Consider the following 27,989-nt stretch of genomic DNA (forward strand, 5'->3'; position numbering starts at 1 on the left):
TGATTTTTGATTTTAATTTTTTTAATTTTTGGCCCAAAATTTGACAAAAAGGTCATACTATATGAAGACGTCCAAAATTTGAAGAAAAAAAAATTACCCAATTTTTTTGATCAAAACTATACTATGTTGTCCAAAATTTAAAAAATCTTTGAAAAAAGATTTTTGGTCAAACATTTGACAAAAACATCATAATATACTATGTTGTCCAAAATTTTACAAAAAATTTTGTCCAAAATTTTACAAAAAATTTTGTCCAAAATTTTACAAAAAAGTCACTCTGCACTATGTCGTCCAAAATATAAAAACAAATTTGACCGAAAATTTTTTGTCCAAAATTTGACAAAAACGTCATACTATACTGTCATCCAAAATTTGTCAAAAAAAAAAAAAAAAAATGTTGGTCCAAAATTTGACTAAAAAGTCACACTACACTATGGCGTCCAAATTATTTTTCATTTTTTTGACAAATTGAGTATAGCATGTTATATAGCAACCTAAGGAAGTGATTTCAATGAAAACAAAGTGAGGACCGGCCAAAATGTCCTCACTCTGTAAAAAATGACCTCACTTTGTTGGTTAAAAAACCCTCACTGGTCCTCAGTATGCCGCAAGTACAAGAACACACACACACACACACACACACAAACACACACAGTTGTCCTGCCGTCTGTAAAACTCTCACAGTTATAATTTGAGGACATCTGGAGGCACAAATAAATGCTGGGCTCAGACTGTGTGTGTGTGTGTGTGTGTGTGTGTGTGTGTGTGTGTGTGTGTGTGTGTGTGTGTGTGTGTGTGTGTGTGTGTGTGCGTGCGTGCGTGTGTGCTGCAGTCAGCAAGAGCTTGCAGCCAAATAACAAGAAAAATGGCAGCAGAGCGGTGGTGGAGTGAGCTGCAGCCCAGATGTCTGAATCCTCTGATTTCTCACTCTGCTTCACTGCCTTTTTTTTCTACCACTTCATGACAAAATACATAAAAGACACTAAAAGCTGGATTTTTTTCAAACATATATAAAGTACGTTAACCCTCGTACGTGCATCTCTGCAGGAGCCAGGATCGCCAAAGTTCTTTAAATCATCCTGAGTTCACACTTAAATACACTTATTATGCACTAAATGTCATAATTAGAGTCCATTAAAGTGTTTTTGACCATTATCCAGCTATGAGAGCTTCACAGGTGACTGTGTGGCTGTGGGTCAGTGGTTTCGCAGGTTGCTTTCCGACCGTCAGGTTGGGGTTCGATCCCCCAGCTTGTGTTTGTGTGTGAGTTTTAGCTTAAACTGTAATAATAATCGATATTTTTTGTAGAGCTGCAGCTAACGGTTATTTTCTCCATTAATCGAGTCATCCTTCGGTCCATGAAATGTCAGAAAACTAAAAAAAAAAAATGTCCATCAATGTCTCGTTTTTGCCCACAATCCAAAAATTATTGAGTTTTAATGATTTCTTTGTTAAACAGAGCAAAGACACAAAGAAAATATTCACATTTAAAGGCGCCATATGTAAGAATGTGGCCAAAAACGGTTACTACACTCAAATTCAAAACACCGAGGTCTTTTTAGGTTTCGTTTTCTGACGTAACTGGCAACCCGTGGTCGCTCGGCAGCTGAGACTCTACTGACTGCAATGATTGGTAGACGGCGGTAGGTGGCGCCACATGACGCCAAAACATGATTTCAAAACATAAACATGATTTGCAGTCTGCAAAATATTTTTTTTTAATGCAAAAATTTTGTCTGTACTGTTGTTGTTGGTGAGTTCAGTTTATTATATGAACATTATTCCTGAGTCTCTGTGACATATTAGGAGGATTTTATGGTCCAGTTGCTTTAGATTTATTACATAATGCACCTTTAAAGAAGCTGAAACGATCAGAAATATTGCATTTAGCATTTATCACTTTGTTGATATCACATTGTTGGGTTGTACGTAGGACTCCATCTATGTTATTCTCTTTATCAGTGACTGCTTTGGTCTGTAAGATGTAAGAAAACGTCTCTGACAATGTTCTCAAACCAAAAACGAGTCAGTTTTTTAATGACTTCTTTGTTTACGTGAAGCGAAGAAACCAAGAAAATATTCACATTTAAGAAGCTGAAACGATCAGAAAACACTCAAACAGATGATCGTTGCAGCGCTTGGTTGTCAGTAAAATAACAGTTAACTCTAAGTTAAAGCTGTTATTTACTCACAGAACCTTCAGAATATTGAAACACAGTCTTCACGTCGTCTCCGTTCGTGGATTTTTGTGCGTCGTCGTTGTTGTTGTTTTTCACAGCGAGAGATTGAACCTCGCTGCCCTCGTCAGAGAAATAACTCACAAACATGAAACAACTGAAATGCATTTTCTTTTACGCGTCCACAGTTTTACCTTCTCTCTCATATCCACTCTGCCTTATTTGTCCTCTCCTCTCTTCTCTAAATCCTCTCTAAATTTCCCGGGGACTTTTTATCGAGCCCAGTTCAAATAGGATTGGGAGTCAATTTTCCACGCTCCGCGCCCTCGCTCACTCCGCTCCAGACTTTTCTGAAATGAACTCGGTCATAAAAGTGCGGAATGAGACGAGCGCAAATAAGATTTGTCCAGAACTTTATTTTATTTTTTTTCCCCACTCTCTCACTGTGTTTTTTACGGAGCCCCCGAACTGCCCTATACTTTGATTGTGATACTTTGGTTGATGATTTCCTGAATTAGTGACAGTAGAATCAGGAGTGTGAGACTCCAGTTGGCGTTTTTTTGCGAAACAAGGAGAATTCCAAAAAATCATGAAAAAAAAGTGTTAGTTTTTTTTATTTGTTTTTTATGGGTTTTTTTTAAAATGTTTAAAAAAAAAATAAAAAAAATGTTTAAAAAAAAAATAAAATTCAAAAAAATGTTTTAAAAAAATGTTTTTTCAAAAAAATGTTTTTACAACTTTTTTTTTTTTAAAGTTTTTTTCAATGTTTTTTTCAAAAAAAAATGTTTTCAAAAAATGTTTTTTCAAAAAATATTTTTTTCAAAAATGTTTTTTTCCCAAGATTTTTTTTAAAGAAAAATTGTTTTTTTACAAAAATTTCAAATGTTTAAAAAAAAAAAACATTTTCAAATGTTTAAAAAAACAAAACATTTTCAAATGTTTAAAAAAAAACAAAAATTATTCAAATGTTTTTTTCAAAAAGAAAAATTCTAATGTTTTTCAATGTTTTTTTATTATGAAAAACACATATTAAAGTGATTATGTGTCCAGATCTGTGAGAAACAAAGATGTTCTCTTTAGTCTGTGGAATAAAATGTCTATAATTGATCTAAAATGATATTTTCAGGCAGAAGCTTTTAAACATCTACGTTTGACATATAAAACCTTTAAATCCAAGGTTTTAGAAGCAGTTTTGTGATTTATTCTTTTACAGTAGATTCCATTTTCCTCCACGTTGGACGTTTTAAATCATACGTTAGTTTCGTACGTTACCGCAGAACCAAACACGGAGGTTTTAACGGGCAGAGTGAAGCTCGGGACCTGAACGTGAAGTTTATACGACGGTGTTCTTGCTGAGATATGGACGGCAACAAAGAAGTGTGACGCCGCGGCGTAAATCCACCTTTAAATCCATGTTTTCTTTTTTCCCCCCCGACAAGGTCAAAGTTGTCGCTCATATACAGTCTTCTCTGTGTGCGCTCGTCATGTTTCACGTTTATATACATTTCATGTGCGATGAATCAGAGAGTGAACCTGGTGTTCTCTTACGCAGGAGCTTTTCCTTCCCTTAGATTGAATTTAAAGGGTCAGTTCACCTGCGCAGGGTTTAGTTTTATAAACTGTGGTGAGGAGAATTTATGTTCAGCCAGTGCATGAACCTCACGTATGAATCTGTGCTCTGTCATTCTAAAAAAAATGTACTGTACGCGCCTGGTGGACAGTGTGAGTACTGCAGGTGTGGGCAGGTGTGGGCTTTTGAATTGTCTTCTCTCACTTTTTGTCTTGGGGGAATCTTAATTTAAAAAAAAGCTCTTAATTATGAGCAGTTTCAGGTAAGATGGAAAAGTAGATTTCTGGTGGAAAAAAGGATTAAAGTGTTAATGAGTTTCTAAACTTCTTAGTTCTTATTAGAGCTTAATTTAGTCACAGGTAAAAACATGGGGTTTTTGTGTTGGGTTAAGATTATTTGTACTCCCATTAAACAGCTACTGTGTGAGTATTAGCAGTCTTGTATAAAGTACCTTTTTAAATATTACTTAAGTAAAAAACTTAAAGTTTATGACATTTACTGTAGTAAAGTATCAAGTATTAACAGTCTTTAAGTATCGTAAGACCTTACTTTAGTGTAAAAAGTCTTTAAGTCTTAAAAGTCTTTACTTAAGTATCAACAGTCCTTACTTAGATATTGAAAGTCTTTACTTAGGTCTTAAATGTCCTTACTTTAGTATTAAAAGTCCTTACTTAAGTATTACAAGTCCTTACTTAAGTATTAAATGTCCTTCAAAAGTCCTTACTTAAGTATTAAAAGTCCTTTCTTTAGTATTAAAAGTCCTTCAAAAGTCCTTACTTAGGTATTAAAAGTCCTTACTTAAGTATTAAAAGTCCTTTCTTAAGTATTAAAAGTCCTTACTTAAGTATTAAAAGTCCTTACTTAAGTATTAAATGTCCTTCAAAAGTCCTTACTTAAGTATTACAAGTCCTTACTTAAGTATTAAATGTCCTTCAAAAGTCCTTACTTAAGTATTAAAAGTCCTTTCTTTAGTATTAAAAGTCCTTCAAAAGTCCTTACTTAGGTATTAAAAGTCCTTACTTAAGTATTAAAAGTCCTTTCTTAAGTATTAAAAGTCCTTACTTAAGTATTAAAAGTCCTTACTTAAGTATTAAATGTCCTTCAAAAGTCCTTACTTAAGTATTAAAAGTCCTTTCTTTAGTATTAAAAGTCCTTCAAAAGTCCTTACTTAGGTATTAAAAGTCCTTACTTAAGTATTAAAAGTCCTTTCTTACGTATTAAAAGTCCTTACTTAAGTATCAAAAGTCCTTACTTTAGTATTAAAAGTCCTTCAAAAATCCTTAAGTATTAAAGTCCTTACTTTAGTATTAAAAGTCTTTACTTAAGTATCAAAAGTCCTTACTTTAGTATTAAAAGTCCTCACTTAAGTATTAAAAGTCTTTACCTAAGTATCAAAAGTCCTTACTTTAGTATTAAAAGTCCTCACTTAAGTATTAAAAGTCTTTACCTAAGTATCAAAAGTCCTTACTTTAGTATTAAAAGTCCTTACTTAAGTATCAAAAGTCTTTACCTAAGTATCAAAACTCTTTAAGTCTTAAAAATCCTTACTTTAATATTAAAAGTACTTACTTAAGTATTAAAAGTCCTTACTTAAATATTAAAAGTACTTACTTGAGTATTTAAAGTCCTTACTTAAGTATCAAAAGTCCTTATTGAGTATTAAAAGTCCTTCAAACGTACTTACTTAAATATTAAATGTCCTTACTTACGTATTAAAAGTCTTCACTTAAGTATCAAAAGTCTTTAAGTCTTAAAAGTCCTTACTTAAGTATTAAGTTTTAAAAGTAAGTCCTTACTTAAGTATTAAGTATTAAAAGTGCTTACTTAAGTATTAAAAAAAGTTTGTACTTCAGTATTGAAGTAATGAAGTACTACAACACTGTGTAACAGTGACATCTAATGGTGAGACAGCAGAGTGTTATTTTTAATAAGTGTATCAGTGAATTACGGTGGCCCTCACTAACCAAAAAAGATATATAATTGTTTTTCTCTCCGACAGTGCCAGCCCAAGACTTTTCGGGGCCCTGAGCAGAATTAGATTTTTGGCCCCAAAAACTCTAGTCGTGTTATTGACTCCACACCAGTGTACAATCACGTTAGGAAGTGTCTTAGTGAATTAATCCAAAAAAGTTTTTAAATCAAATGTGCACGAAAAGAGCAGATTTTCAAATGTCTTTAATATGTTAAAATGTTTTTTTCAAACAGCTGCTGAGTTTGCTTCTCTATAAAACTTGATTATTTTGCCTAAAGTGTGTGAAAACCCAAATGACAAGAGAGTTAAATTCCTGCCGATAAACTCCGGTCCACGTGTTACAGACTGCACCTTTAAGGAACTTCACTGTAATTCAGTAAAAGTCTTTTTTTTAAACCGAGCGTCTCATACGACGACGATTCCATCCATCATGGCAGATATGGATCCTGGTGTTTAATTCATGTTACTTTAAGCTCGTCAGGATGATGGAGCGCAGTCGCTCTGAGCCTCGCAGCTTTAATAAAAATGAAGCAGCAATTACACAGAAAAGTACAGGCGGCGGGGGGGGGGGGTCGGGTCGGGGGGGGGGGGGTGACTTCCTCTGTCACATTACCGTGGCAACTGCTTTTCTGTACGCCACCTTGGTGTTTTATGATGTGAGAGAGCGGTTCCAGTGCAGAGTTTTGGCTTCAGTGGCATGAAATGGGGGAAAAGTGATTCATTATAAATCACAGTCGTCTGTTGGTTTTTTTTTTTGTGTTTTTTTTGACAAGACGGTGACACTGAGATTTGTGGATTCATAAGCTCAGGCTGACAATTTCATGGCGCAGCGGAGCCTCACAGTGAGACCGTGTTCTGTCCGTGTTCTGTCCGTGTTCTGTCCGTGTGCAGGTGTTTTCCACCCACGCTCCAAAGACACGCAGACGACGTTCACTGGAGACTCTGAACCGACTGAACTTGACTGTTGTGTCGACGACAAACATTTTTAAATGGTAATTATCACAGAAAATTAGGGTTAAGGGTGTTTTATAGCATGTGCATGAGTGCGTTTATGGTCAAAAATATAATTTCTAGAAAAAAATGGCAATTTTTTCAGTGTTATTATTTGTCAAATTTAGTGTATAGGAGTTTTTAGCTAATGTAAACTAACGAGATGCATTCAAAGACCCCGGTTAATTTCATAACTTTAATAACTCTGAACTCACCATTGACTGTTGTGTGTAGATGATTATGTTCACATTTTAACTTTAAATGAAAGTAATTATCACAGAAAATTAGGGTTAAGGGTGTTTTATAGCATGTGCTATATGAGTGCGTTTATGGTCAAAAATATCATTTCTAGAAAAAAATGTCAATTTTTTCAGTGTTATTATTTCTCAAATTTAGTGTATGAGAGTTTTAAGCTAATGTAAACTAACGAGATGCATTCAAAGACCCCGGTTAATTTCGTAACTTCTCACTGGAGACTCTGAACTCACCCTTGACTGTTGTGTGTAGATGATTATGTTCACATTTTAACTTTAAATTAAAGTAATTATCACAGTCAATTAGGGTTAAGGCATTTTATAGCATGTTCGTGAGTGCATTTATGGTCAAAAACATTGTAATTTGTAGCAAAAATACAATTTTTTTCAGTGTTATCATTCGTAAAATAGTCTGAAATCAGAACGTTTTAAGCTAATGTAAAGTAACGAGATGCATTCAAAGACCCCGGTAAATTTCACAACGCCTGTGCAGTCTAAATGCTTGCTGCTGCTGCCACCTTGTGGTAATACATGGCACCACGAATGATTTACAGAAAGTGTACTCAATAAAATATAAATAAAACTTTATGTTTAGTTTATTCAATTTCTGCTTTTAACTCACACACTAGACCTTTAATTCAGTTAAAAACTCATATTTGTGTTGTTGTTAAAAGGAACTATTATGTTTTTGGTTTTTTTTGCTAGCACGCTGAGATTATTTATTCACAAAGCTTTAAACTACAATGAAGCCGCGATATGAACGTGTGTGTGTTTGTGTAACATTGAGTCACTTTATTGAATGAAGGTGTTAAGAATCTCAGCGGGAAACTGTCTTTTGATCTCAGTGAGGAGCTGTTTGTTTGTGTTTAGATGATGATGATTAAAAAGACTCGGCTGATGATGGCGAGCAGAACGAGACTCTGCTGCGCCCTCTGCTGTCTGTTTGTGGTACTGTACGAAGATATTTTTTTAGAAGTGATGCTTTCTATGGATGCTCATAATCGATATGATGGGACGGAGTTAGCACTGATTTTTATTCACAATCTCTCCTCTTTAGTAGATTCTGTGCAGTTTGTCAAACCTTCTTCTTCTTCTTCTGCTTCTTCTTCTTGTGTGTGTGTGTGTGTGTGTGTGTGTGTGTGTGTGTGTGTGTGTGTGTGTGTGTGTGTGTGTGTGTGTGTGTGTGTGTGTGTGTGTGTGTGTGTGTGTGTGTGTGTGTTTAACCCAGTCTTCTTCATCATCACATCACTCCAGTGCCTGAAAATTGAATTTCATTCTCAGGTCCTGCTGCCAGTGCTTGAGTGTGTCAGATGGATTGGATTGTGCCCAAAAAACAACCCTCACAGAGAAAAGATAATTTCTTTATTTTTTTCCTTTTTGAGGGAAATCAATTGTAAAATATTTTGCAGATCCAGGGTCAGGCAAATTGTAAAAAAGTAAAAAGTAATTTCCTTTCCCGAGCCTCTGAGCGTCTCCCTCGGTCACAGTTGTGTCTGTTTCTGAAACTCACGATTAGCAGACGAGTTGTTCTGTGCTTCTTCTTCTTTCTTTCTTTTTTTTTTTTTTTTGACAGTGTGAGGCGTAAATCCCAGCATGCTCGGCGTGTTAGATACACAGAGGGAGGTTTTGTTTATCCTGTTAGAGGCTGAGTAAAAGCAAACACACACACACACACACACAGAGATTCTGGATCTGTGGTCGTGTATAAACTGGTTCTGCGTCTGCGTTTGTAAATAAAGTGAAACGTTTTTGTTTTTTTTGGACAGTTTTATGTCTAGTTTAATTGCTAATTTGATTTGTAAGACAGTGTTTTGTATATTTGTATTTTCGCTGCGAAAAAAATGAAAATATGTTCTCGTGTAATTGACTTAAAGTCAGTTTATTTATCTAACAACATCATTTTTTGGACTTATTTACTCGAGATAATTTGAAAAGTGCCATTTTCTTTTGCTTGAAACCATACATTTCCCCCTAATAGTGGTTCTATTTTCTTGTTTTTTTTATGGTGTCTCACTCACTGATGAAAATCCAGTGCTGAAATATCACGACATATTCATCAGTGACAGTTAGAAAGTGGGATTAATCTTGTATTTTTTTTTAAATCGATCGATCACCGCTGTCTTTACAAAAAAACGCGTGGAGTATTTGTCTTATTTTGAAGTCTCACAGCAGGAAATGTTGGGTTTATCTCGGCGTCGTCGCTCTCCGAGACGAATGAAGTGATGTTTGCTGTGTTTTCTTAGCGCTCGGTCGACTTCACGTCCGCCTGATGCTGCGTTTCATCACAATCGCAGCCATTTTGGTAATTTTTAAGTCAAAATAAGAGGAAAACGTTGAGTCATTTTAGCCTCACAGAGCTTTTTCTTTGTGGTTTATGACATCGAGTAACATACGTATTGTGTACGCCCTCCTTTAAAACCAAAACGGACCATTTAAAGATGTCTCAAATGCCTGTTTCACTATACTTTCATGACTCATCACCAGCGACTGAATCCCTTTTGATTTTTGGAGACGATCATGTCATTCACACATCGTCTAAAATGGATTTCAGCAAAGAAACCTTCACCAAAACATGGTTTCCTGGTTCATTTCAGTTCAGTTTGAAGCTTTAAGCGAAAAAAACCAACATAAAGACACAATAAACGAGGACACACAACATCGTAGACGCTCCGAACCTGATTTATAGCGCGTTCGTGAGTGCGTTTATGGTCGAAAACATTATAATTTATTGCAAAATTACAATTCTTTTCAGTGTTATTATTAGTCAAATAGCCTCAACTAAACAAATAGCACCCTAAGCTAATGTAAAGTGACGCGAGATGCATTCAAAGACCCCGGTTAATTTCATAAAGTTCAGTGGAGACGCAGGGAATTCAAATGGAAAAGACAACAAGATGTGTATATATATATATATATATATATATATATATATATTAAATCGGCAAATAAATGCAACACAGTGAAAAGAAAAGGCAGTGTTTTGCTGTTTCAGCACCACGGAGAGCGACAGCTCTAACTTTACAAATTAGAAATTAGGGCTGAACGAGACGGTCAAAAACATCAAGATGCAACGTTTTTAAATGGTCAATATTGGTCATTATCACAGTAAATTATGTTTACATTATATTGTGCTTGGTATATTATATATAAGACCTGTCAATAAAGTGCACTATATTAATAATAATATTGGATTTTGGTGGTGAAACATCACTGGAAGCACTTTATTTTGCAAAGTACTCATTAATAAGTGCAAAATACATTAATTACTTGACTGAAAATGAAGACAATGATGACATTTTGTGTCCAAAAGGACAAAAAAGATCCATATAAGTTAATTTCTCAGCTGCTTATGTGTTTATATCACAACTAAAGTCTTCCATTTCTGGAATGAAGGCAGTGGAATTTGAGTAATAAGTCTGACTTTTTGATGTCAGACAGATTCATGTTCGGTCACCTTGGAAAACGTGCTGTTCTGCTGTGCCTTTGTCCTCCACATGGGGGCACTCTTGCTCTCTCTCTCTCTGCGCGTCAAGACCCCTACATGGAGGCAAAAGATGAAAACAACAAAAAAAAAAGAAAAAAGAGAGAGACATTAGAGCTCACAATCTCTCCAATCTGCAAAGTCATGATAAGTTTCTCGTGCCAATTCTCAGACATCTGACGTGTTAACTGTTGTCGCGTGGGGCTTTGTTTTGTCTCCTCGGTCTCGCGAAGGACAAAGAGACACCATCTCTGTCCCTCTGTGGGAGTCAGCGGTCACTTTCTTTTCTTTTTTTTTTATTCTTCTTCTTCTCTGTGACACCAGAGAGGGAGAGAGAGTGAGAGAGTGAGGGAGCAGGGCTTTTATTGTGAAGCAGACTCCTGTGGATCAGGACTCTTTTATTCCCTGACCTGTGATTATTCTTATTCTTATTCTTATTCTAAAAGTGTTGCAAACTGCGTCGCTGCAGCATCTGAGAACCAGACGTGATGTGAATCCTGACCATTTTTTTTTTATTTATTTATTTATTTACTGATCGATTCGGGACACGGACTCACTCTCAACTCACTCGCGTCGTTTTTTTTTTACCCACCACGTTCTTTATTCGGTGAAATGGCGTCGCTGTATCAGAGATTCACCGGCACCGTCAACACCAACAAATCCTTCCCGAACCCTCCGGAGCAGAGTCATCTCCTCGGGCAGGGAGGAGGAGGAGGCGGAGGAGGCGGAGGAGCGGTGGAGGTGGAGCGAGCGACGGAGGCGCAGAAGCCGCGGCTTCAGCTGCAGCAGCAGCAGCGACGCAGCGAGGACGAGGACGTAAGAAACTTCACAATAACATAAAAAATTATGATAATAATTACACTCTAATGTGAAATGACAGGGTGGGTTTTTGGGTTGAAGCTGTTTGCTGTTGAGGCGAAGTTGTCAAAAGTTGTTGACGCGCGTCAGTGCGCGCTCGTGTGCGCCCTGTGGCGCTGTTTGGCCACTGGGTAAATGGCACAAAATTTGTAATGTGACACGTGACAGCTGCTATTTTTAGACGCCGGTGATCGATCGTGTGCTGGTTTTACTGTGTTTTTTACTGAGTCTGAGAGGAAGTCACGTTTTATGTCTTCTTCTTATTGACAGGTAAAGTTTTCACAGTGCAGTTTGGTCAGGTCTTTTAGTGAGAAGATAGAAATATGCACATATTACAGGTTGAAAAACTAAGAACATAAAGACTAGAGTGCAGTAGATTTAAATAAAAACAACTGCACGAATATGTGCAGTAAACTGTAGTTTCAGAGGATCCTGACCTGGTTTTGGACGCAGCTGAGGCTGAAGAAATGCACATGAAACCCAGTTTATTCAGCACCAAAAAAAAAAAAAAGTGTGTGTACTTCCTGTTACTGCTGTGCAGTGGCGGAGCTCGACTTTTTATCTGTGGGGTGGCCAAGGTTATTTCAGGGGGTTCGGGTTATTAGCCAACCACCATAAAACTTAGTTTAGAATGAAGATTTCTTCTTCTTCTTCTCCTAGTAAAGTGGATTACAACTCTCTTTGTGGTACGTAGCACCGTAGCTACCCTACAGGAGGGATCAAAAGCGCGTGTGTCAAAGCGTTGTGTTTCTGTGAACGCAGCACAGTGTGACTGAGAAGCCCTTGGTTTGTTTGTTTGTTTGTTTGCCCAGATTATCTGTTTGAGGAGGGATTTTCACAAACATTGGAAAACTGGGTCACCTTCGCTCACTGCAACCATAATAATCCACGTGAAGAGAGGGGAGGGGTCAGTGTGCAAGCACATGCAGGGGGCGGAGCAACAAGTGGTCCAAATCTGTGATTTAATCCATCGAAATGTCACTTCATGACTGCTCCAAATCACACGAAACAGATAGGATGAAAACAGTGGTGCGATTACATATTTAACTATTTAAATTTCATTATATATGAGACATTTTCCATATGATACTAAACCAAATATTAAAATAGTTACTTTTACGTGATGGGGGATAAAGTTTGGTGGGAAAAAAAATGTTTTTATTCTCTTGTTTTGCTCCTTCGGACTCCTGTGGTTCTGTTTTGACGTCAGACAGTCCCGCTCACTGCTAATGGTCCCGCCCACTTCTGGTGGTCCCGCCCACTGCAGATAGTCCCGCCCACTTGTAGTTTCACTTCCTCTCCTGCAGTTTGTTGACAGATTGAGGCGCTGTCCGTGGTCCTGAAACGCAGAGACAGACCGGTTTGACTGCCACTGTCGCTGTCCATAGTCCTGAAACGTAGAGGCAGAAAGACTTGACTGCCACTGTCGCTCTCCATGGTCCTGAAACACAGAGGCAGGAAGACTTGACTGGTGCTGAAACAGCAAAACACTGCCTTTTATTTTCACAATGTTGCATTATTTGCAGATTTAATATATATATATACATACCTATATATATATATATATATATATATATATATACACACCTTGTTGTCTCTTCCATTTGAATTCCCTGCGTCTGCTGTCATTGTAAATGCTTGACCTTGGTATTTTTATGTTTTTGGGTTTTTTTGTGAGGATTTTAGTGCTTTGGAGTTATGATTCAGGTTTAACAGACAGAGTTTTTGTCAACCTTAGTAAAACCTCAGCTCGGGTACGTGTACGAAATCATAGATCAGTAGATCAGTGAGTAAACATCTGATGGAGCAGTTTGTTTTTAGCGGTTTTCAGTATGTTTACATGCCTCTATGATCTCAGCTGTTACCCACCACAGTCCAGGGCCGTAACAGTCGAGTGCGGGAGGTAAAACAGTGGTTGAGGTGCACATGAATATCACATGAGGTCGATTTATCGAGCGGCGGTCCCTGTCTTTTTTTTTTTTTTTGCATCTGTTGGTGCAGAGGACTGCGACATGATCTGAAATCAATACAAATAGTGATGTAACATTGTCTCTGTTCATCAAACCTGTAAGACCATGATTCTGCTTTGTTAGCGCGTGCGGTTTTTATCGCAGAAATTGCTTTTTGTTTTATTACTGCTGTTTTTTTTTTTACACAATTCTCTAACAATCTACACACACACACGCTAAGACACTGCTGTTTTGACTCGTCTTCTCGCTTAATGTCAGTCCAAGTGTTGGCATTTGTCCAGCTGTGTGGTTTTTAACGATGGAGTGCGGCGGAGGTGACATTTACTTCACGCTGTGCAGACGACAACGAGAGCCCGTCGGGATGAAAAGCTCATCCACACACTCGGCTTCCCCCGCCGCGCAGCTCTGCTCCGCCACCTCAAAACTCTACACACCTTTCTTTTTCTTTTCTTTTTTTATTATCATATTTTACTGTTTTAGCAACAAACGGTGACATTAGAAGAGTTTTATCTTCACATTTTGCATCGTTTTAGTGTCATTTTGCAGTAAAAGTCTTCATTTACGTTAAAACGGCTAATTTCATTTTCTTTAATGTCTTCCCTGATGTTTATAATGCATGTGTTAAATCACCTTTACTTTATGTCTGTGCTGCTGTAACTATGCAAATTCTACCCGTCATGGAAGGATTATCTAATCTTATCTTAACTTCTCTTTTAATCTTAAGTCTCAGTTGAGCTCCAAGGTTTTAAACACCACCTGTTTTCGTTCTCGCCAACGTTTTTCTCCACCGGCCTCCTCGTCCTTCAGCGCTTGTTTTTGTTGTGTTTTTCTCGCATTTAATATTTAATATTTATACTGCGCGGTAGCAGGTGTGTTTTTTTTTTACTGCCCTGCTAAAGGGCACAGGTAGATTTTGATAGGCAGTTTTTTGCTGTTCCAGGTGTCAAACTGAGCGATCAGGCGACTCCGTCAGACAAAAACCTTCAGTGTTTCTTTTGCGAACACGACAGTTGAAGCTGTGCGTGTGAAATTTTAGGTAATTTATCCTCCGTCAGCCACTGACTCTGGTATTTTAAAATAGTGGAATAATTTGTCTTATTTTATAATAACTTGTGTGTTCTTTGCAAGATTCCAGAATGTACCTCAGTGTTTCATTCAGCAGCAACTTTAAAGTGTTTTACAGGAGTAAAAGAAAGTAAGCGTAGAGTAGTGAAGGGAAAGGAAAGGAAAAAGCACCATGAAGGACACCAGAGAATGAAAGAGGAGAAAATAATCACTCTCTGTTTTTTTTATTATTAAACAGTTTAGGCACGGTTTTAATTTAACGTCTGAATAAATTGCCCTGAGTCATTTTCTGCATTGTGGCTTTTATTGGTTCCGACGGATACATTTGGAAAAGTTGTAAAGGAGAATGACGACGACGACGACGGTTCTCAGTTCCAGACTATTCTGGGATTATCTCGGCCAGAGGACGCGATACTTACTGGAGTAAAAAGTATGTTTCCTTATGGAATAACAGCGTCAAATGTTAGCCGCAGTGGTGATACATGGACCTAGACAGGAAGTTCCAATTAAGGCTGTTTTTTAGTGTGTATCTGCGTCATTACCTTGTTTAAGAAGCCCTGAAGGTTCTAAACAAACAGTTCAGCCACTGCTGAGAACGCTGTGTTTTATTGTAATCTCGGGCTCAGCGAGATCTCTGGGAAAAACCCTGTCCGGTTACGTAAACAGCGGTTCTCCTGAACAGCAGATCGTCCTGCTCCGGGCACTAGTCCGGGCACATCCGGTTGCGTACATTGAACCGCAGAAGAAGAATAACGTCCGTTGTGGAGGTGTTTCACGAGCGACAGTGTCTTCTGACTCTGGGTCTGACTTTGGGTCAAAGGTCGTCAAAGGGACTGCGGCGGGGAGTCGTGAAGAAGCTATTTTTAAACACTGTTAAAACAATGTTTTGATAATGAGTAGCAGTGCATCCACCGTTCCAGAGGGGGGAGCTGTGCTTCTGAGAGCGGGTGTGCTGAATATGTCACTTCCGGGTACTGGCCAATCACAACACACTCTGTCTTCTGCGTGCGAGAGTTGAGTCTGAAATATCGCGGCTGGGAAACGGCGTCAGAAAAGACAGATTTCTATCGGCTCGTTTACAGCAACTAGGAGGTTTTTGAGCATAAAAACAAGTTATTGTATGTAAGTAGACCTCCATAACTATGTGCAACAGGACCACTCTACGTGAGCTCTTTCATTTATTCTTCCTCGTACAGGACAGATTACTCATCGGTATTTGTTCTCCATACGACGACGACTCCTCCAGATAAAGGAATTAGTCGCCCCTCAAATAGACAATGCATTTAAAACAGCTCATTATTGCGTTTGTTTGCAATGAGCTCGACTGCCCAAAAAAAAACCCTCCTCCTCCTCCTCCTCCTCCGTCAATACGTCTGATAGCGATCTTGGCTCCTAAATCCTCTCCGACGATGGCGACGATGATTCCCCGGCTGATGAAACAACTCATTACAATCTAATCAAACATGTTGTCTTTGTGCGTCGTCATGTCGCACACGCGTGCGTTATCTCCATCTGGGGCTTTTATTCGTGGCCGTCGAGTGCAACTTTCTTATCTGAAGACTTTTTAAAGTTGAGTTTAATATCCAGTATTGTTCAGCCTTTCACCCTCCTCTGCTTCTGTCCAGATAGTGATGTTATAATAATATGCCAAAGCTTTATATTTCCCCACTCGAGCCTCTCTCCAACCTTCGGCACCTGCTTCATTTTGAGGTGAAGAATCATGTGTGCGGGCTCACATTTCAGACTCATTAATTAAATATCCTCTCTGGTGGCAGTTAAATAAGTGAAAATATAGATATATACATATATATTTATATATATATAAGAAAAAAGTGGCAGAAATGAATCCTTACATTCTCCATCAAAGCCCCTCGTCCCTGTGCTTGATTTTGTTTTCCCTCCGCAGACTTTCGTCCGCTACGATCAACGCCGTCCTAATGAGACTCGGGAGATGTATGGCTAAAGATTCAAGCACTTAAACTCACATCGAGGTGTGTTTCCGTGCGTGTGTGCATATTTTTTCCCATAGTTTTACTTTCCCCCCCCCCCCAAGCCTCCCAACACATCTTGCTTATTCTGTGGTCTAATGGTTTTTCTCCTGCACTTTGCATTAAGAAGGATGAGGGGGGGTAAAAAGAAAAGGAAAAAGGATAAAACCTCAGAGGCGCATTAATTCACCCAATGTTTCTCCCTTATGGCTTTATCTCTCTGTCAAACACACACACACATTGAGGGGAAAAGGGTATTTTTCTGGCTATGGATTATAAGACAGCCCCGGCCTGAAATGCACTTCCAATAAGCTCTGGCCAGTCGCAGATTCAGGTTTTATGATGAACATGAATTGTAATAATGGAGGGGGGGAAAAAAAGCCTTAAATATATTCAACACTGTAAAGTATAATCTGCTTTTATATCCTTTTCCCCCACTGTCAGCAGGTAGAGAGGTTATTTGGGGAATAATAGAATTCTGATTTAAGTCAAGGGAGTCATTTTTTTCAGCCCCTCGCTGGGATGATAACAATGCAGTTTTACAGTGTGCTTATAATATATTTATTTATAGACGCCATTTATTGCACTCAAGTAACAGGAAATGACAGCGACTCTGTTCTGATAACATCGTTGCTGCAGTTTTTATAGTATAGTCAGATTTACCTCCAATGCCGTGGAGGTTTGTTTTTATGTCTGCGCGATTACCTGAACTCAATCCATCAAATTTTGCGGACGATTCAAACGTCGCCCGAGGAAAATCGCACTCAATTTTGGGGCAGATCCGACTGTCGGTTCGGAGCATATTCTAGCACAAAGTTAGGCTAGCTTACCGAGCGGCCACCGCTAACGGTAGACTAACAACAGCAAGACGACCTCTGCTCATTGGTGTTCAATACTACAGTGTATAAAATTAATCTCAAACAAAATACAATGAAGTGTATTAAATAGTGCTGGACCATTAACGGCGTTAGCATGGTTAGCTTCGTTAGCTCCTTTAGCGCCGTTAGCGTGCCTACAGTGGAACTGGAGCGGTCTGTTTACTAAACGAAACAAAGAGCGGCGCTACAAATAACCAGCGTATATGTGTTTACCGCGTATGTGTGCCGCTGTTTTTAAAGTTTAGCGCGAATTTAGAGACTCATTTTTACAATCGGGAGTCACGTAAACATGACGTCAAATGCGTCTTTTTCCGGCCAGTCGTCATGGAAACGCGTCATGCGTTAACATCAACGGCGTTACCTGCGTTTTCGGCCCAGCACTAGTATTAAAAGCGCATGATATGAAAGGGAAGTTTATAATTCAAAAATGGTTAAAATGTGTGCAAAAAATATTTATATACTGTGCCGTTTACTTTAAGTTCTTTAAAATATCAGCGTTCTGAGAGATAAGGAGATAAACAAGCGGTGTACGCGTGTAACCTAACCTGTTACCTGTTTCTCTGTCAATCATTTTATTTCGGTACTGTCATTGGTTCTTATCGAACTCACGAGCCAATCAGGGTGAAGTCACTCTTCAAGGGGCGGGACTAGCGCCGCAGGGTTGTGTGTGGTGTAGCAGGTACGCAGAACAGTGACCCGAAAGCTGAGACCGGAAGTATAGCGGTGCTGTGGGGAGTGTTTTGGTTTATTCGTGGAGGTTATGGAGGATAAACTTCTGTGTGACATGCAAGAGGTGAATATGATATATATGCCGGTACTTTTGTGCGCTATTTATATCTTACGTTATAGTGTTGTTGGCTGTGAAATGCGGTTAGCAGCGACATGCTAGCTAGCGCTAGCATATGACGCTAAGGCTAATTCAACAAGAAATAGCGTGTGTTATTGTGGCTCAGTTGGGGTTAATATTCTGTAAATAGACGGACGTTGGAGGAGAAGAGAGGTCCAGACGGGTTTCCAACGGACGGTTCTGCTTGTTTTTGTTCTTCATTGGACTTCGCTGCTGTCAGTGTGAGTGAGTGAACTGTGACGATCATCGCCATTGCCAATGCCATTACCTCCTACTAATCATACCCTGGGATTCGTGAGTACTAAAAAACACACTGTATTTATGGCTCTGTTCTGACCCCAGCATCGATAAACAGCGGGTTTCAATGTTATTGTGATGGTGTGTGTTATCACTGTAAATATGTGTGTGCCTGTAACAAAGGTGTGAATAGAGTACAAATAGTATTACCTTGTACGGTATCTAAACAAAAGCTTTTCTTGTTGATTTTAAAGGGTGTAATGGGAATTTATTTTGAAATATCTTCAGATTTTCATATCGCTTTTTGCAATTTTTTTATACTAGGAAATTGACTTCCTTTGATTTTCATTTTCATATATGCAAATTAATACCTGTGAGTATTATTGCATTTAAAGTACTGGTGTGGTGGAGTATTAGTAGTATTAGAAGTACAGATCAAATAGTTGTATTTTTCTATTTGTCCACTCTAGTTGTATCTAACTACATGAGACCTGGGTTAAACTAATAACAAAATATTTCTAGTTGTGGTGCCTGTAGCACTGGTTTGACAATATGCTAATAGTAGCATTTGGCATCTCTGTGACTTAGCCAATTAAGTCATAGAGAGGTTGGTGTTGCAGCTAATCTAAAACGGTGACCGCAAAACAAACAACACTTGCTCAACTTTAGCATGTTAGCTCAAAGACCTGCCTAATAATGTCACAGAGACGTCGACATTGCAGCTAAGCTAAGACGGCGACCTTAACACAGACTCAATATTAGCTCACGTTGGCTCAAAAGTCTGCCTACTTTAGTCACAGCTAAACTAAAACGGTGACTGTAACAAACATAGCACCTGTTTGGGATTAGCATGTTAAAGTTAGTATTTGGCCAATTTATCCCTTAAATCACGCTAAACTACACCTGTTCAACATCAGTTTCCCAACATAAGCGTTTAGCTCAAATACCTGCCTCATAAAAGTCACAGAGATGTTGGAGTTGCAGCTAATCTAAAATGGTGACTGCAATAAACACACCACCGGCTCGGGACTAGCGTGTTAAAGTTAGCATTTGGCCACCTAATCAATACAGTCACAGAGATGTTGTTGGTGTTGCAGCTTGACTACGACGGAGACCACATCAACCACTCGACATTAGCATTTTAAAGTTAGCATTTAGCCAACGTATCGCTGTAGTCAAAGAGTTAGTTAGCATTGTTGTTGCCACTCAGATGTGAGGATAACAGCTACAGTATTTATGGCATTTATTTCAGGTGTTTGGCTTTTGCTTGAAGTCATTTTGAGCAACATAAACTGAGACGTGAGGTTTGTGGAAAACTATATGCTTCTGTAAACTGAGTTTTTTTTTTTTAATAAAGACTGAAGAGACTTGTTCATGTTTAGTAGTTTATTGGCAAACCAACAGCTGGCAGATACATGTGTGCAAAAGGCGCCGTCTGTTTCCCCACTCCCGGTCTTAATCAGTGTCAAACATTGGAACTGCTACTTGACTTTAATTTTACCTGATTTACAGGGAAAACATTTGCCAGGTTTGGCTCAATTTTGTCGAGCTTAGTAAATAACGAGTGAGCGATGAATAATGGCACTAATGACGAGAACAGAGACGTCTGCAGTCCACACACACACACACACACACACACACACACACACACACCTCTCAGAGGACACCTGGAGACCTCTGTGAGTGTGTGTGTGTGAGTGAGAAGCAGATGGAAAAGGAAAAACAGTTGCAGTGTCACGTCCAATCAAACACAGGCAAATGTAATTATCTCCTCTCGTTGTCACTCGATTACTGTCGTATTGTAAATCCTCGGTGACACACGGCTTTGACCTCTGGCTCCGTTTTTCCTCTTCCTTTCTTCCTTCACAAACAGAAACCTGCCACACACGTCGCCGTCGTCGTCACGGTAATAAAACATGGCACACGTGTGCGCCCATGTTTTTGTCCCATGATGAATTATGCAGTCACCAGGGTGTAGGTTTGGTTATTTGCTAACCAAATTAAGCACACATTACCGGGGCCAATCGTGGCGTGGCATACAGAGGTCACATGATTATGTGGCGCAGAGGCTGAAGGTGGAATTTACTGGGTATTTTAGTCATGTGTATACAACAGAGGCTGCAACTAATGATTAATTGTTTGGTCCACAGTTTTAATGATTTCTTTGTGATACGAAGCAAAGAAATCGGAAAATATTCACATTTAAGCAGCAGGAAAATCAGAAAACTGATGAATCGAGGATCAAAATAGTTGATTAATGGAGTCGTTTCAAGATATAGTTGTTTATCTGTCTTTCATAGGGGAAATTTATTGATATATTTCAACTTCCATGATTGTTGAGTGTCTTAAATATGACTTAAATATATTAGATTTTGTATTTACATTATCTGGTGTCATTTAGTTGTTTGTATGCACTTTAAATTGAGGTCAGTTCTGTTTTTTTTTTGGCTGCAAAAGACTCTTGTCATCTTATTAGAATCTGAGTTATTAAGAGATGCTTGAGAATGTGATGATAATAGTTTTGTCGGCGTTCCTTGTGATGCGTTTCCTGGCGACTGTGTTTTGCAGACCTGCAGAAACAAAACAGACAATACTTAAAAAGGTGGGGGGAAAAAAAGGAAACGCGTCCTATTCATCAGTTCCGAGGTGGCGCCGCGCGTCTCCCCGTCGACGTCTGCAACTCCCCGACCGCGGCGGCTGCTGCATTCCTCTATGTGTCCCCGCCGCCGCCGCCGCCGCTCCTCTGGCAGCTCGCTGACGATAACAGATGGTGGGCATTAATAACTACATCTCAGCACAAAATGAATTCATATCCGGCCTCTTCTTCAAGAGGCGTTTTCTTTTTTTTTTACTGTGGGGGAGTCAACGGGGCTTCTCCCTCCCCGCCGATCCATCTCTCTGACACATGCACATACAGAAGCTGTGCACACACACACACACACACACACACACCCTAAGAGCTTCACTGCATTTCACTTTTATGGGTCAGAAAACCAGAGTGCTGATTTAGTCATTATTTATGACTGGACGCTGTATTTTCTAAGATTAGGAGGGGAAACGACTCCACAGCAAACTCCCCCCCCCGCGCGCGACAAAAGAGCGTGTGATTTATACCAAACTGACGCCGAACGTCATCAAACAAAGGCGTTAGACGACTTTTTTTTTTTTTATGATGCAACTCGGTCGCGTTTATTTGCAAGAGTCGGCGCCTTCACGACTTTGCAAAGTTTCTTTCTTTTCTTTTGTAGTTGCTTTTTTTTTTTTTCTTCTTCTGTAAAGTTTGAAGATTCCCGATCAAACGGCGTCACGTCGTCTTTTAGAATCCTCTATATGAGCTCGGCTGCGTTTGTTTAAAGACATTATACGTCTTAATTAAAACTGTTTCTCAAAGTGAAGACACCTTTCAGGTGAGAGATGAAACATCTTTTTTAAAAAAAATGGTGTGTTTCTGCAGGTTCTGCTTCAGTCTTCAGATTTTTAGTATATATATAAATATAGTTCTCGTGCACATTGATGTGTTGTTTTATCCAAGTCTTTTTTCATGTGATTGGATACAGAAGCACTGAAGCCAACGCTGATTTTTCAAGCTTATTAAAGCCCGGAGAAACAAAAAAAATAGACTTTGAACAACGAACACAAACAAACTCTGTGATGCACGGTGCTACTTTGCATATATTATACTCATGCTGTGTTTTGTGTTGTAGTTTATTTGCAAACTGTCTTGTGATTCTAGAATAAGAACTGGGATGTATATAATCTTTAAAACAAATAACAACTCGGCTACATCTAAAGCATAAGTTGCAGTGCCTGCAGTGCACCACTAGAGGCTCTCCTGTTCCTGTCTCAGAGTGAGTTGCGTGTGTGTGTGTAGGATTTCTGCAGCACATATGTGGCGTTCTGGAGACAGAGTCTGTGGGGACTGAAGGCCAGGCATACAAAGTGAGGTTAAATCAATGATACAAGGGGATGAGGGATGATGAAAGGAAGGCACAGAGACGGAGGGATGGAAGGGAGGGGAGGGGAGGTGAGGGGGAGGGAGGGACAGAGGAGATATCGCATTTGCCTTAAAGGCAAAAAAGAGGCCAGCGGAGACGACGTCTGATCAAAAGCAGAGGTGGATAATTGAATAGTGTAGTATATAATCAAAGATGAATAGCGAGTCTCACAGGCAATATAGGGGAGGATGTGACCCAGCCTGCGCACACTGTGGGATCAGAGCGAGAAGCCTGATGGGTTCGGCTCCATAAAGGGAACGACTCTACAGAAAATAACACGGACACGACAGTTGGCACTTTAAGGCTTCAAAATCAAGGAGAACCACTCTTATTTGCCTCTTTATTTCATAATATAAAGATAGAAAATGGCATTAAACAGTGTAACGGGTGTAAAAATGCTTCTAAAATGTCAAAAAATAGTTTCATGCAGACAAAAGGAAAAATAGAACACAGTTTTTTTTTATATATATCGAGTCCTTGATGTGTGTTCATGTTGCTAAAGTGTGGGTTTCTATGTGAAGAAGAATCGTTATGGGAGCAGAGATGCACTTTCCTTCTTCAGTCGACTAAAATGCGCAGCACTAACCTTAACATGTGAAAGTGCATCAGTGTCACAATCCAATTTAGCTCTCGTGGGAAGAGGAAAGAAAACTGCTTTATATTCCACACACACGAGCTAGCAGCAGGGGGGGGGGGAAATAGCATTGTACATCTGCAGCTATGATCTTTATTAAAGGGTAAACATGTACATTTAGCACAACAGCAAGCATTAGCATCAGGAAACAAGGGGCTTTGTAACCTTTTACACCAAGTATAAAATAGGCCCAGCAAAGTCAGCTACGTGCGTTTCAGTTGTGTCGCGTCTCGTTTCCGAGTTTAGCATTCCAATAAGACGACGATGCTAGCCTTAGCGCAAGCTCACGTATATCACCGGACACTCGAGCAATTGTCTTCATCTTTAACTCCGCTAACCAGCAGATAATGTTGCACAAAAAAAACAGTGATCCTGTGACGAGAATGGTGTGAACCCTAGAGTTTCGATTCTCGCCCTTGATCAAGCATTTGTGTTTTTTTCTCTCTCGTCGTGTTTGCGCGGTATGTTATACCACGTCGTATTTGTGTGAAGGTGTAAGAACGTGCGGCCGTGAACGCATCGTTTTAAAACCAGGAAGCGTATTGTCATTAGCGACATATGAGTTCATGGTAGCGGATCTCAGCGGCGCCGTTATTGTTGTAAATTAGACAGTGGCAGCAGGTACGACAAGCTCTTGTCGTGGACGTACGTGTACATTTACGGCTCACGTATAAAACGGGTTTGGGCTCTAAATTACAGTTAATGTGTCGGGTCGGGCTTGATTGTTTTGGGCCCGATCTAAGCTATAGTGAACGCCATCTACCTCACTGGTTGAGATGTTTTTGAGAGGGATCCTGAGGCTTTTTAAGTTTGCTAACGTTTAGGACCCATAGCTGCACCTCACTGTGTTTGACTAGCTCTGTACGTACCACACGCTAATCTTTTTGTGTTTGCGTTTATGACGTGAAGTACCTTTCAAAGTTAATATGTGTCATTTGTTACCGAAACACTTTTTCTTATTTGTCAAAAGCCTGTTTTCAGGTCCCGATAGCCATCATTACATAAAGTCATCTGTCTGTAGCCGCCGCGGCGGCAAATAATACATTTTAGAAAGTGATAATAAGAAAAAAGAAGAAAAGAGAGATGTACCGACAAAGAAAAATTTCACTTCTCGTCTGCTTCTCCTTTGTCTCGGTTTCGCCTCGCCGCCTCCGCCCCCTCCTTCAGCTCGTCTGTGCTAATTTGAAGCTTTCTCTTCTGCTTTTGTCTGACACGGACTCATTTCAGCAATTACACATCATAAACATCCAAATTAGACTCGTCTGCTCGGCGTAATGCGGCGCCGCCCTCGATGACTTTGGAGTAGGGCTTCAAAATGTGCCTGATTACACGTGTTCGCTAGTTTGGCTTGCATTTTGGAGCGCGGGCGGCGTCCTGGAGCTGCGCCCTTCAGGTTAGAAATAATAATAACTCGCAGCGTTTTATGGCAGCAGATCTCTCTCTCTCTCTGCAGAAACATCATATAACAGCTCTCTCCGACAAATACAGTGTAAACAAAAGGGCCTTTTTGCTGCTGTAAGGCTCTGGTGTTGAACCCAGTGTATGTTTATCCCTTGATCCATTACTGAGTGGATGTTGTTTCCACACTTCTTCACAGCCTCTTCCTTCCCACTGACCTGTTGAGGCTTCCTGAGCAGAGCTGAGCCTCCAATCTTTCGCTGGCCTCCTCCTGATATATTTCCCTTTTCTCCTCCCTTGACCTCGTGTCCCCGTTGAGCGGTATCGGCTCGCCCAAGCGTAACTTTACATCAGCGAGCTTGTCTCCCCTCTGCCCGACACGGGCAGCGATCATGGCCGTACCGTTGAGCGTCTACATCTCTGTATCTGCGGCTCAAAGTGAGTTGCGCTGTGTTGAATGTGGGAGTTTTAGTCTGCGGTGGGCGGGGGGGGGGGGTCAAAATATCAATTTGGTGATTATTATTTCGCCGCCGTTCCTCGCGCAATATGGTCATAGATACGATATTTTAACGAACAAATTAAGGCGCTCGAGAGTATACAGCGGCACTGCAGAGGTGGGCGTGGTCTAGTGCTGAGACAGTTTCTTGGATAATTGATGTTTTTACCATTATCAGGGTTATTTCATGATTAAAACAAGATCTCTGATTGTTTCAGCTCCTTAAATGTGAATATTTTCTGGTTTCTTTGCTCCACATGAACAAAAAAATCATTAAAATTGAATTAACTTTAAGGTACTACTCAACCATTTGGTCGACCACACTTTAAGTCACTATATCTCATTGAAAAATGCACTTTAACACTTAATGTGACTTGCTCTGAATGTTGTACTCTATGAATTATGCAAACCAGGTTTATTATGAACAGACGTCTCAACCGTTTGGTAGAGGCCTGTATCTGAAATACTGTAGGGTCTAATTTAAATATAATATATAAAGAATAAATATCGATTGTCATTATTGTTATCATAATTAAATAAAATGAAATAATGCTAAAATAATATTTCCTTAGCTTTTTTCACAACACTGATCAATATTTTTCTACATTTTCTACATTTTATGGACCAAACGTTTACTCAAAGCATCCGGAAAATACTCCATAGATGAGTCGATTATGAATATAATCGTTAGCTGCAGCTCTAGTATACGCCCGGCCTATAGGGGGCGCCACAAACAGTTTTTTTGTAGCTGTCGGTCTTGACGTAAAATCAAATCACTTCCCGTGTGCAGTGTGAGAATGTTAAGAAATATAGATTTGGTGATAGGATGTCGTCGTCCTTCCTCGTGCTATACGATAATCTATGCACCATAAATCACCGTAAACGTTTCTAGGGCGTCGCTATACTTCATGTCTCCTCACGGTGGCGCTGTGCAAATGAATGTGGGGGGAAACTCGAGGTGGAAGAGACCTGGCGGAAGAAGAAGAGGGAGTTTATGGCCGGATATCGGTGGAGAAAACTATTTTATTTAAGAGATGCTCCATCCACGTTCAATACGTAGACTTTATGACCTTTGACCTTTCAGTGTGTTGTGAATAAATGGATAAATCCTGCACTTTTAACTCTCCACGTCAACATCCAGTTTTCTTCAGTTCGATATGGTGATGTATTGTTATGTACGATTGTCTCGCGATATGTCGATTACAACAATCGCCATAATCGTGGACCGTGTATCGTGCATCGTATCGTGAGGTAACCCAGTGATTCTCACCTCTCGTCTGTTAGTAAAGACAGATAAGATCGTATTTTCTTCGTTCCTCTCATCAGTTCTTTCTTCCGAACGCAGCGTCTCAAAAGACGCCGTAGGGGACTTTTCTACAAATGTGTCACAAACATTCGCTCGGAATGAAGCGTGGAATAAATTCTGCCCACCGAAGGTCGACGTGACGGCGATCTCGTGTTTTTGTTTTCAATAAAACATAAAGAACCTGCATTATACAAGAACAACGGGAGGTCAAGGCGGTCGTTAAGCGAGGTCAGCGTGGCCTTTTTTTCTTGTTACCTTGTGAATGCATTATCTCAAGAACACATTGAGGCAATTATCTCCAATTCTGAAAGGAGTCTGTCATTTAATGTTTCAGTATCGCTGACCATGAGCGAAGGTCGCAGTGGCTTCGCAAAACAAACGCTGGACAGTTCCTAGTCTCATTTGGTATGAATCTATCTCATAGTGAAATAGTGCGAAACAAAAGCTTTAGAATACGAACAACAGTGCGTTTATTCATTCAAATAAGCGTCAAAGTGAGTCCGCGTGATCCGTGCGTCTGCGAGTTTAAATATAGAGCAGAAATGCAATTTTTTCATTGAAATGTGCTGAGTGGCTTTCTTTTGAAACGCTTCCACTCTCTCACACTTTGTCCCACATTTTTGACTTCATCGTAAATGATGAGTTGCGCACACGCGGCGATGCATGCATTAGTTATAAGACGAGTAAAAAAGACGCGCTGTGTCATGTCCTGCGTTAGAAGATCTATCATCTGATTTGCTCCAAATTTGCGGCTAAATATCACGACCGTGGACTTTGACCCCTGATTTATTTCTTGTGCTTTTGATTGATTTGGCCTTTTTAGTTGTCGTTTAACTCTCATTACCCGCTTTAAGTCAGATTTATGTACATTTATTGCTGGTATTATTGTGGCGTAATGGAAAGGGAAGTTGTCTTGTAAGCAGAGGGTTATGGAAATGGCAACAGAGCCTATTTTCATATGGAAAATATCATTTCAGATCGTTTATCTTGTCTTGATCTACGCACGTCTTATTCTACGGACTGATATCACACAGTCATCATTTTAAAAGTCTGTTTTTTTTCCCGAATGAAAACCATTCCCACTCCCCCGTTGCTCCCCATTGTTCGGGTTATTAATTGAACTCTGAAATTGACTGAAATAGCAGGTAATTTGATGTGAAGCTGAAAGAAAAATGGTGTTGTTATTGTTTTTTTTGTTTTTTTGTATTATTTTGTGTTCCTGCTGGTGTCCTGTTTGTCGATCTAAGTCTTTACTCCCCGGTGTTTTTTCATTTGCCCGATCTCCTTCACCTGCGTCGTCTCGTTCCTTCCTCATGTTTGCGGATGTTTGTTGTCGGTTTTTGACTCGCGACGCTTTCCACTGTCTTTGGATTATATTTGCCTGTTGTTTCTGCCTTATTGGTTTTTTCTTAATCCCCTGTGGCCTCATTAGATTTGGAATTTGTACCGCGCACTCTGGCATTGTGTAGGAATACTCACTGACAATGAAGTACCTCCCTACCTCAGGTATTCTCATTAATCCCTGCTTTACACTGTACTTTGGCCCGATGTCGTCTGGTTGTATTTTTGGGCTCACCAATACAATTTGTGTTGTGTTTTTCCTTTGAAAGTCAGACTTTCGTTCATCAGAAGAGTCGCAAAATGAATGGAAAATACAGTCAAGACATTGACGAGATTAGAAATAATGAATTTTATTCAAAATACAAGGGTTTTCAAGGGTTTTCTAATCATCCAATAGCCTTCTAACGCCATTAGCAAACACAAGGTACCATTAGAACACTGGAAATGGGCCTCTATACACCTGTGTACATATTCCATTAAAAAAAAACAGACATTTGCAGGTATTTCTGATTGATTTAATGTGATATTCATT

General features: G+C 39.5%; 1 protein-coding gene across 1 annotated transcript in view; it reads left to right on the top strand.

Annotated features, from left to right (window-relative positions):
• Positions 1–11,056: 11,056 nt before the first annotated feature.
• The window catches only part of LOC310937244 (A-type potassium channel modulatory protein DPP6-like), a gene marked incomplete at its 5' end in the record, with an annotated part of 222,330 nt that continues 205,397 nt past the window's right edge, over positions 11,057–27,989 (top strand). Inside the window, one exon of the mRNA XM_083901474.1 lies at positions 11,057–11,260. Within this exon, the coding sequence (XP_083757600.1) occupies positions 11,057–11,260 (204 nt within the window). The remainder of the gene's footprint in view (positions 11,261–27,989) is intronic.

Source organism: Microchirus variegatus, assembly GCF_963457635.1.
Source record: "Microchirus variegatus genome assembly, chromosome: 15".
Classification (NCBI taxonomy): Eukaryota; Metazoa; Chordata; class Actinopteri; order Pleuronectiformes; family Soleidae; genus Microchirus; species Microchirus variegatus.